The 12,085-nt window shown below is 41.3% G+C and overlaps 1 protein-coding gene across 1 annotated transcript in view; it reads left to right on the top strand.

The window, feature by feature from the left end:
* The window catches only part of Spag17 (sperm associated antigen 17), a 236,679-nt gene that overhangs the window by 202,226 nt on the left and 22,368 nt on the right, over positions 1-12,085 (top strand). Inside the window, exons 41-43 of the mRNA XM_005076661.4 lie at positions 4,100-4,199; positions 5,877-5,970; positions 7,605-7,979. Of these exons, the coding sequence (XP_005076718.1) occupies positions 4,100-4,199; positions 5,877-5,970; positions 7,605-7,979 (569 nt within the window). The remainder of the gene's footprint in view (positions 1-4,099; positions 4,200-5,876; positions 5,971-7,604; positions 7,980-12,085) is intronic.

Below are 12,085 nucleotides of genomic sequence, written 5' to 3'. Positions count from 1 at the left end.
CTTGGTGATTCTAACATGCTCATCAGCATTTTGGGAATTAGTCATATACACTTGGGATTTATGCTGTTTGCTTCAGGAATGTGTCCTGAGTATCATGATGTTTGCTCTCCCTCCAATCTGAGTTTAAGATTTCAACTCCAGCTTTTTATTCATAAAGGAAGCCAAATGTGTTTATACATCTGTGATGGGGTGGTTATTTGTATGCATGAGTGTTGTTGGTTGTTTTTCACTCTTTACTCTTTAGGGGCCCACCACCCAGCTCCCAAATAAATCATACAGAGACTTTTTCTTGTTTATGAACGCCCAGCCTAAGCTTGGCTTATTTCTAGACAGCTTTTCTTAAATTATCCCATCTACTTTTTGCCTCTGGTCTTTTACATTTTTCTATTTCTGTATATCCTTTCTTTCCTTCTTACTCTGTGTGTCTGACTGTGTAACTAGGTGGTTGGCCCCTACCATCCTTTTTTTTTCTTTTCTCACTCCCCTCATTGTTTCTCTCTCTCTCTCTCTCTCTCTCTCTCTCTCTCTCTCTCTCTCTCTCTCTCTCTCTCTCTCTCTCTCTTTCTCTGTCTCTCTTTCTCTTTCTCTCTCTCTCTCCTATTTATTCTCTCTGCCTGGCAACCTGGCCTATTCTTCTCTCCTGCTCAGCTATTGACTGTTCAGCTCATTATCAGACCAATCAGGTGTTTTAGGCAGGCCAAGTAACACAGCTTCACTGAATTAAGCAAATGCAACATAAAAGAAGGCAATACATTTGTGCATCAGTAAGCAAATATTCCACAGCATAAACAACCGTAACACATCTTCAACTAATATTCCACAACAACTGAGTTTATCCTTTTAGAAACATCACCTTCATTAAGGTGTATTGGGGTTACATTTTAGAATGTATTGGGAAAATGGAATACGTCTTATTTCCTCACTTACAAGGTTGAACCTACACATCTTAGGTCCCTTGACTGATATCCCAGTAAGCAAAGACAGACTGGTCTGAGGAAGTAAGATGGATTTATCTAAGTTTAATATGAGACAGATGATGTCATAAAGATAAGAAGATCTAAAAGACAAGACTGGGGCTGCATACCTCTATGCCCCATTTTATTAATAGAGAGCCATGGATAAATATGATGGGACAAGACTATTACCTAATACTAATAAACTGGGAGAAAATAGTGGGGCCTGGATGCTCACATACTCTGGCATCCCTTCATCTTCCAGATAGAGATGCTCCTTTCCTCTTCACATAGGAAGGGTACCACTCCTGGAGGTTTGGCGACATGCTTCAGGGAAAAGCTAGGAAAAACACTTTCTAGATTTTTGTCCTAGAAACAACATATGAGAGACTGTCAATGGGGAATGAGACTGGATGTTCAGAGGATAATGAGAAATGGAGACTTGCTTTTTTTTCTTTAATGTACTTCTAAATTTTATTACCAATCTCAAATTGCTATAGCTGTGAGACAATGGGCATGGCTAACAAAACTAAGAATATTATTATGAACCAAAAGTGATGAGAAATAATATGATGATTTTTTTAAGTTCAATGACAACTTCATACATGTATTCAGTGCATTCTGGCTGCTGTTTTTTCTGAGTCCCTCTGATCGCTGTCCTACCCCTTCCTGGCCCTTCTCAGATTCATGACTTTGGTTTGTTGTGTGACTCATTTAGTCAGAACTGTGTATGTAACTATTGGATTGAGACTATGTCCTAGAGCCTGGTGGGGTCATCAGTAGGTACACAAGGGAAGGCACTGTTTCCCCTTTTCCTGGATCTAATGAGCAAAGCATAGGGGCCCCTGAGTCCCTCCTTCTTCCCTGTGATGTCCATTCTTTTTCAGGCCCTGTGCACACATATATAATTGTGGAGGGTCTATGGACATACTCTTCTAACACCTTTTAAATTCCGTGCTTATTATGAGCTGTCCATTTTTTTAAACAATTGAAATATTCACAACTCAAAATTTTAATGTGTGAGTGGTTAATTGTAGCTAGGGAAGGTGAGACACATCATTAAATGCATGGTATGAAAAGAAAAAAATTGAGAACAAGAAATGTGGGCTGAGTATAAAGAAATCAACATGTCAGGGGCATGGAAATGAGAAGCCTTACAGAAGAATCAACACTGAGACTGGGACAAAGGAATGTAGACCTCTCAATTACCAGGCTCACTGTTTCCTTCTTAAGAACAATTGCAAGAGTGTCATGAACAACCTCCAGACTGCCTTACTTGATGGGGAAGTCCCATGAGGTGGAGAGAGAAGGTATTTTAATGGCAAATTAAAGTTGCTTAAATAAGATGGCTTACTGATTTCACTTCACAATCCTTCTGGATATGCAGTCTGTATATGTCGCTGGTCTCAGAATCAGCATGTCTAGGGACAGCTAAAGTATGATTTCTTGTGTATAGATGGGAGTTTTCCATTGGGACTGTGATCTGCTCTGTTCCAGTCAGCTCTGTTCTGTCATCTACTTCCTGAATAACCACTCAGAGAATTATCACTAATTACAAATGCTTGGCCAATAGCTCAGGATTATTACTAACCAGCTCTTACAACTTAAATTAACCCATTTCTATTCATCTATGTGCTTCCCTGAGGCTGGGAACTCTTCTTCTTCCCAGCATTCTCTCTGCCCCCAAAATCCTGCCTAGCTATCAGCCAATCAGCTTTTTATTAACATTGAGAACAATACATACCTACTTTATACAAAGATTGTTCCACAGCATTTCCCCATTTTGTCTAATTTAAGAGGAAAAATTTAACTTTAACATAGTAAAATTATATACAACAAAAGCAATTATTAAGTAAGAATTACAGTTAACAATAGCCAGTCCATTTGTATTCACAAAATTAGAAAAAAATTAAGTTGTAAGAGCTAGTTACTAATAAACCTGACCTGTGGGCCAAGCCTTTATAATTAGTAATAATTCTCTGAGTGGCTATTTGGGAGGCAGCTGGCAGAACAGAGCTGATTGCGATCCAGACCCCACCCCCCAAAAAAAAATCTCTGCCTACTCCTGTGGATTCCATTATGCTACTGGCTGTTTCACTTCAGGGGTTCTTATCTATAAAATATGAAGATAATCAGCCTGGATGACTGACCATTGCTTAGAAGGTATAGTTGTCAAGATCATGAGCTTAAAGTTGTAAAACCTAGCTTGTCGTTCTGCTCCACCCTGAATTAATTATGGTGTAGAATAAGTATCTAGTCTCTCCACACATTGAGGTTTTTGCTATAAAATGGAGATAACAAGGCTTACCTGATATTCTAGTTTAGAGCTCCTTGGCATCCCTGGAGTATCAAATCCCAGTAAAAGCATTCTGATTTGGAACAGCCAACTCACAGCAGTGTTACCTTGCCACTTTACTTGCTAACAATCTCTTGGGTTTTCTTCTTTGTATTGTGTAGCTGCTCCTGCTACTGTAATAATGGAAGCATGTGGTAGTCATTTATACCCCAGAGAACTTCACAACCTCAAAAGTAAAAACAAAAACAAAAGTCAGCCACTAGAAGAGCACTTTGGCTTTAGACATTTGAGATCAACTGGCATCATTAGTCTCTGTCTCATACAAGAATGTGATTTATAGCCGGGCGTGGTGGCGCACACCTTTAATCTCAGCACTTGGGAGGCAGAGGCAGGCGGATCTCTGTGAGTTCGAGACCAGCCTGGTCTACAAGAGCTAGTTCCAGGACAGCCTCTAAAACCACAGAGAAACCCTGCCCCGAAAAAAACCAAAATAAATAAATAAATCTGATTTACAAAGTAAAAATGTGGCCATAGAGGTAAAAAGTGAACACACCACCCCCAAATAGAAGAATCTGGGTGGAGCAACCCCTAATCCCAGTCAGTACTAGGAAGGCAGAGGCAGGTGGGTCTCTGTGTTTTCAAGGCCAAGTGTGTGTAAGAAGTTAATTCTAGGCCTGCCTAGACTAAATAATGAGATCCTATCTCAAAGAAGAAAAAAAAAGTTCAGTGAGTTTTCCCTTCTCAATTTTACTGTCAGTGATTGCAGTGGGATTCAGGAAGCACAAGGAAATAATTTTTCTATGTGTTTTGTGTGTCTACTTTTGCATATCATCATGGAAATATGAACCAGGGAAACTATTGAGAAAACACAGAAATACCTGTTGCAAATTAGGACCAAAGAAGTAACACCTTATTTTAAGTCTGAATTGAGCCCACTATTTAAGTCACAGGTAATTGAATATAATTCATAATAATTTAATCTTTATAAAATTATGTACCGCATATTAATCTGTGAATTCTCTTTTCTGATACCATTTATTTACCTATTGCAAAAATCTGACTGAATGATTCTCATGCTTTCAAATATGTGTTCACACAGCACATAATAGGGAAACTCTTCATACATATGTCACATTCGCTCCCTTCCCTCCTTGCATGGGACCATTTGTCATCCTATCTCTTCCCTGCTAAGCTCTTCTATGTGCCAAGTCCTCGCTGTTGCTGATTAACCAACTGCTAAAAACTCTAATTATAGTTTTATGTCATTAGAGCTCCCTAAGCCATCAACTGTTAAAATACCATTAAGTTACCGTGAGCTCTTAGAAGCCCACAGACACTGAACAGAATCTCTTCCACATGAGCCCACTCTTAAGACCTTAAGCCACACGCTAGCTTGACACTCACTACCCTCATGGCCCCTCACTGCCCCTCACTGCCCCTCACGGCCCCTCACTGCTCCTAACTGCCCCTCACTGTCCCTCACTGCCCCCTCACTGTCCCTCACTGCTCCTAACTGCCCCTCACTGTCCCTCATAGCCCCTCACTGCCCCTCACTGCCCCTCACTGCCCCTCACGGCCCCTCACTGTCCCTCACTGCCCCCTCACTGTCCCTCACTGCTCCTAACTGCCCCTCACTGCCCCTCACGGCCCCTCATGACCCCTCACTGCTCCTAACTGCCCCTCACTGTCCCTCACTGTCCCTCACTGTCCCTCACTGCCCCTCACTGCTCCTAACTGCCCCTCACTGTCCCTCACTGCTCCTAACTGCCCCTCACTGTCCCTCACAGCCCCTCACTGCCCCTCACTGCCCCTCACTGCCCCTCACGGCCCCTCACTGTCCCTCACTGCCCCTCACTGTCTCTCACTGCCCCTCACTGTCCCTCACTGTCCCTCATGGCCCCTCACTGCTCCTAACTGCCCCTCACTGCCCCTCACTGTCCCTCACTGTCCCTCACTGTTCCTCACTGCCCCTCACTGTCCCTCACTGCCCCTCACTGCCTCTCACTGTCCCTCACTGCCCCTCACAGCCCCTCACTGCCCCTCACTGCCCCTCACTGTCCCTCACTGTCCCTCACTGTTACTCACTGCCCCTCACTGCCCCTCACTGTCCCTCACTGCCCCTCACAGCCCCTCACTGCCCCTCACTGTCCCTCACTGTCCCTCACTGTCCCTCACTGTTACTCACTGCCCCTCACTGTCCCTCACTGTTCCTCACTGCCCCTCACTGCCCCTCACTGTCCCTCACTGTCCCTCACAGCCCCTCACAGCCCCTCACTGTCCCTCACAGCCCCTCACAGCCCCTCACTGCCCCTCACAGCCTCTCACTGCCCCTCATGGACCCTCATTGCCTCTCACTGATGCCTCAAAGCAAAGCAAACACACTTCCATGTGTCCACAATGCCCCGCAGTCCTCAAAACTGCAGGATACTGTTATTAACCAGAGGAAACTCCAAAAGCCATGACTAGTTAACTATGATGAGGATTCAATTAGTCTCTCACAAAATTTTAGTTTTCAACTTCATCTTTAGGGCCTTGTCAGCATTGCCTGTTGATTTAACTAACAAATTTGTGACAGTTACATAAAATTAGTGTGTGTCTGAAGTATGTCTTGTGGGTTTTCCTTTAAGTATAATTATCTGGAGAAGCTTTCCAAAGAACTGCCTCCTTTTACAAAGAAAAATGAAGCCACAGCCAAAACAGCTGTTCCAGATCTTGATTTGGGTAAGGCATTTATATGATTCCTGTTCCTATCACCTGACCTGGACTGAGTCATACCCAATACAGCCCCTTAGGATGTGGCTAGTTCTTACCATCTATTGCCTTATGACAGCTGGTGACAGGACATGCTATTACCTGCATACTACAGATATGTCTGAATTGTATAAGGAGAGCAAGATAGAATTGAATGTCAGATTCATTTCTTGTGCCTAACAGCATTTAGAAGATGTGACTAGCCAAAGGATTAATGAAGGTTTTTTTGAGAACAGGGCATTCACGTTGTCTCAAAATAACTCACAGAAAGAAAAATGAAAATAATATACAATGGAGACAGTGTTCAACACCTTAGTTAAGTAGTCAAGTGTCCATCAAAGGGAAGACTGTCTGCCACTGAGTGCCTTTCTCCGGAGTACAATGTGCATAGTAACTATACAGAATTCATGTCAAAAAGCCTTTATCTGAATCTAACCAAGAGGATGCAACTGACAAATGTGTACAAGTTTGCAGATGTTATACAATACAGATGGCTTGGTGTCTTCAAACACATCAGTGTCAGATTAGATGTGCTGTCAGTTGTAGAGCCCTTGGCTAACATGCATGTGACTTTGGTTTCAGTCCCAGCACTGTACAAACATTGAGTCAGTATCATGAAATAAAAAAGATGGGACAATTGTCCCATGCATGACATAAAAATAACATGTAAGAGATCAAAGGGGAAAAACAAGAGTTTTATTAAGGGACTGTATGTCAGCGGACAGCGTGGAATTGTTCCTTTCTTAGGTATAGTGATGGGAACATAAATAAAAGTGAATGTCTGTATTCTCAGCAAATGAATGCTGAGTTGACAGTGCAATGGAATCCAGCACTTCTTCTTAGTAAAATGAATAATGCAAAGACCCAGACAGAAAAAGTTTTCACTGCTTAATACCATACCTATGTACCCAGAATATGCATGGCCAGAAAAAAGCATATACTTTCAAATAGAGCTTGCAAAGCAGAGATCAGGGATAGAAAAATCAAGTGTGATTGTGGTGAGGCAAGATCAGGTGATCTGAGTTGATGGGCCTTGTGTTGTCAGTTAATCTTGCCACACCTTGAAGAAACAAGAGTAACCCCAGTGTACTCCTTGAAAGGACAGCATCTTTGAGGACAGTCACTGGGCAGCTACAGCTAACTGCTCATCCAGCCTTTACACATGCACAGGCTGAATCATAAATATGTTTTCTTAAATTTCTTTCATATTGCACCTGTTTCTTAGAGATATGTATTTTAATGAAGAGCTACATTTTCACAGCAATGAATAGATCTGAAATCATTTTTGTTTAATAGATAAATGCAGAGGCAGATTGCTTGGCCTAAGGCTGGTGACAGCTCTATCTGGCCATAATGCCCACAAGATCCATCCAGTTCCTAGGGAGTATTTGCTCTGCAGTAACTGCCTTGCCTGGTAGTGGCAAACACTGATCATATTATGAGGAATCTCTCAATGATGGTCTCATATGTAGTGTTTTCCAGGAGAATAGGGAAACACTTTGTTCATTGAGAAAGTCACTGTTCAGTGTTGTTTATATAAATGTTAATTGTCTCTGTATTGTTGGCCATAACATGACTTATCTTGTTTCTTTGGGTATTTTTAGATTCTACACTGCCTGTGGATGTAAAACAAGAAGCTGCAAATATACCTCTCCTTCCAAAGCAGGAGGTTGCTGAGACTATCAAGGAGTCTGCTAGCCAAAGCGATACTGAAAATGTAACCAAATCTACCAGGAAGCCTTCTAACCAAAACCAAGCTGAAAATTTAGAGCAATCTACTCAGGATTCTGATAGTCAAAATGGAACGGAAATTGTAACCAAATCTACCAAGGAGTCTGCTAGCCAAAAAAATATTGAAAAAATTAAAAAATCTACCAAGAAGTTTTCTAGCCAAAACCAAATTGAGAACTTAATAAAATCTATCAAGGAATCTTCTAGTCAAAACAAAATTGAAAATGTCACCAGACCTCCTGTTGAAGGTATGACCATCATTTACTTGATCTCATAGACTCAAAGTAAATGCCGTATGTCTTCAGAGTGCAGGATTCTCCTGTCTCGTGTCTCCAGCAATGAGATTTCAGACACATGCTGCCATACCCAAACATGGATGATTCATGTGTGGCAAGTGCTCCCCTGCCTGTCCTGCTCTGGCACCACCAAATTCATATTTTTTAAGAGACTACTCTGGGTTGTTGGGGGAGTGACACTGGCTGCTCTTCTAGAGTATGTAGATTCTATTCCAAGCAACAAAACAGGGATTCCAACCATCTGTTACTCCAGTTCCTGGGTATCCAACACCTTCTTCTGGCTACCGTGGGGAACAGGTACACATAGTACATAGACATACATGCAGGCAAAACACTCATTCACACAAAATTTTAAAAAGGAGCAATTACACCTACTTGAGAAACTGAGGCAGTATGATTGTAAATTTAGGCTAGCCTGGACAACATAGCAAGATTATATAGCCAAAGAGAAAGAACCTAAAAATGTAAGCAGACTTTTCTGGGGCTCCCAGCTCCCAAATAATGGCACAGAAAGTTATTAACAATTATTAAAGCTTGGCCTTAGCTTAGGATTGTCCCACTAGCTCTTATAACTTAAATTAACCCATATATTTTTACTAATCTACGTTCTACCACATGGCTCTTACCTCTCTCATTCTGTGTGCCCAACTTGTTCCTCATCTCCATGGCATCTCCTGCATTATCCTCTTCCTCTCTTTGCCTGGAAGTCCCACCTATCTCTTCTGCCTGGCTATTGGCCGTTCTGTTTTTATTATACCATTCACAGCAAAAATATCTTCACACAGTGTACAAATATCCCACAAAGTTTCCCCCCTTTTGTCTAAATAAAAAGGAAAGGTTTTAGCTCTAACATAGTAAAACTATATGCAAGAAGAACAATTATCAAGTAAGAATTACATTCACAATGTTTAGTCCATATGTATTCGGCAAATTGGGAGAAAATACTATATTATCTATCCTATCTTAATGAGTTCACGGTTTTATACCTAAACCATTTTCTCTCATAACTTGTATCACCATCCTAAAATTACCTTTTTAGACTTAAAAACATCTCCTAAGATAAACAACTTAAGCTTTTATGATTTTATATCTCTTATGTAAGATTTTTTCTGAATTTGACACCACTGTATACCATCTAATCTTCAATCCTCATCAGATATCCAAGAAGGATATACTATTACCTGAATAAACAGGAAGTGAAGAACAAGCAACTTCCAAAACTATAGAAACAACAGAGACATCTGGCTGCCTTGACAGTAACCCAAGGTTCCCCTGCACCACTGGGGCATCCATCTTTGGCCTACAGGCCTAGGATATCTGATAGACTTTTCTGTGAAGCAGGAATTCTGAAGGTCTGTTCTAACTTGTCTTGGCAAAGTTCAGCAGTCATCTTCTTTTGTGTCCTATTTGTCCAATTTCGACAGCATACTATTAGCAGTTGTGAGGCAAGGGTAGTTTCTTGCCCTGTGTCTAACTGTGCCATAATAAATGCAAACTCCATATAGAGGTTCCTCAATGCCCATCATCCTTTTTTGAAGTAAATTGGTGCTGTCATGAAAAGCTTTAGCTTATTTGGAAATCTTAAATGCCATATTCTGTCTCTCTGAAGTGTTTCAAGACCATTAGTCTATCTAAAGTACAACCTTGAAAATATACCTGTCATGGCCATAAATTTGATTGTTAGATGACTAACTACTAATCTGTATTTCTTAATTATCCTAAATACTTCATAATAATGACTTTAAAGAACTAGAAATTTATATTACATTATTAAATGAGATTCATAGGTACAAAATCTTAAACAAGAGTAGAAACATATGTCAAGTATTTCCTAATAAAAATAACCTTAAATTTGTATCATATACAAAAATCCATACCAATTTAAAATAGTTGAGATTAATAGTTACTTTTAATTTTAAAGTACATTCAATGATCTACCCTTTTATATGCTGTCATTTCTGTATCCCCTCTTTTCTTTCAGAAAGAGATCCTTGAATCTAATCTCCTTTGTTGAACTTTTTCCTGACCATGACAAATAATAACTTGTAACCAGCCTACCTAAACAATAACAAGTATTCATAACCCATTGAATAACCAAAAACCACCAGCCCCACCTCTTGGGAATGTGAGCATCGTGTTCTCTAGATTGCTTCCTGTTGTCTTGGAGCAATAGCATCTTTAAGGGACCCTGAGAAAACTGAGATAATGGACAAGTCCTAAGAGCTGACTATATTACTCTTTTTGTTTAGTCCATTGTTAATGGGACACTTCAGAACTTACCTGAAGTCCTGACTGGAGTAGTCTGTGAGGCTGGGCCATCTCAGCTAGCAGCTTTGAAGTTGTTCTGGATATAGAATTTGAGGAAACTGCAACAGAGGCATTTTTGGGAGACTGGATCACATGGGCTACTTTTTTCATTGGAGTTTGGTCCTTTTTTTCTTTCTGAAAACACACAAACTTTTAAAAATAACATATATCTGCATTAAAGTATGGAATGTGTAGTGTGCACAAGTCAGATAAAGACATTTTGTTGTTGTTGTTGTTCTGCATTTGAGCAGGTAAAAGTCATCTGTCAACTTTATTAAGTCCATCGGGGCTGTACAAGCAAACCACTATCCATGCCACATGAAAGGATGATATGTATTAATATCATAAAAACTTAGTAGCCAACAAGATTTATTATATCTCATCTAGTTTCAGAGCTGTTCCCATGTCGAGGGATCAGCATATATGTCACCTGTCTTGTAGTCTTTCTTGGATTTTTTTTATGTCTGTGGCCAAGATTTTCAGGAGGTCTCCCCCAGTCAATTAGCTTCTTACCATCTTTCTCTTATGTGTGTATATGTTGTGTGTGTGTACACATTTCTCTGTGTGTGTGTTGTTGTGCGGGTACATGGGCTTCTTCTTCAATTGCTTTCCACCTTAACATTTGAGACAGGATCTCTTGCTGAACTGGGAGTTCACCAGTTTGGCCAGACTTGCTAGCTAGAACTTTCTATTGGGGTAATAGTATGGGCAGATAGTTAGTACACATTGGATCAAGCTGTTACAATGAATGCCTACATGGAGAACGGTGGCCCGCAGACATCAGAATGCTAACTGCTAAGCTCCATCTCTTGAGATTCTGGTTGCTCTGATTGACAACAGGACCTGTCTGTCCTGTGGCCTAGGAATCTGCTTTTCCAGGAGCTACCCTGAAATAGTGGTGCTAGACAGGCGTGGGGCTCTGTGAAATCTGACTTATTGGGGTTCACATTCCAGCCCCAACACTCATTAACAGCTTCTTAGACAAGTTAATTTATTTTCTGAATTTCTATTTTTATTTTCCTCATCTGTAAAGAGGCAGGGGGGATTGGGGAGTATATTTCTGTTATGTTCACTGGGGCTTTTCAATTTCTAAATAAGAAAATAAAGATTCAATAAAATGGGAACGGTTGTGGATTTACTTCGACTCAAAAGAAAAGAAGAGAGCAGGACTTGGGGTCAGTCCCTGGCTGCCTCTGGCTCCTAGGCTTTCCTTGAATGCACGTGTGCAGGCTGTTTGTCTTCGCCCTCTCCCATCGGCTTCTTGTCTTCATTTGACTCCGCTCTCACCTACAGAGGACAGGTTACTTCCATGTGGCAGGCAGGCATCCTGACACCAGAGGCCCAAGTTCCAACTCTCTCAGATCAACAGGCAAAATGGTGTTATCCCCATCAGCCTGGGTATAATTATCCAGGAACAGTCTGTACTTGGGACATGTGCCACCCTGATGGCACAGACCGAATGCCGTAGACCTACATGTATTTGGGACAAAACTACAAGTGAAAGGGCGTAAAGGTAGCACGCTGAGAATAGCAGCTGAAGGGCTCCCTTCAGCCTCCTCAGCCTCCTTAGGCTCCCCCAGCTCCCTTCACAGCCCTCAGCACCCTACACACCCCCAGTCCTGTCAACCCCTCCTCAGCTTCCTATGGCATTGCTTGCTTACAGTGAGCTCACTGCCCTCACTTAGATGGTTTTTCAAGGGCAAGATGAGATGCTCTGTGTAGAATTAATTTTCAGTGTGGTGTTCGCCTGT

This window comes from Mesocricetus auratus, unplaced genomic scaffold (genome assembly GCF_017639785.1).
Source record: "Mesocricetus auratus isolate SY011 unplaced genomic scaffold, BCM_Maur_2.0 Super-Scaffold_100009, whole genome shotgun sequence".
In the NCBI taxonomy this organism is placed as follows: domain Eukaryota; kingdom Metazoa; phylum Chordata; class Mammalia; order Rodentia; family Cricetidae; genus Mesocricetus; species Mesocricetus auratus.
The sequence above is the reverse complement of the archived record's forward strand: the minus strand, read 5'-3'. Positions and strand labels throughout refer to the sequence as shown.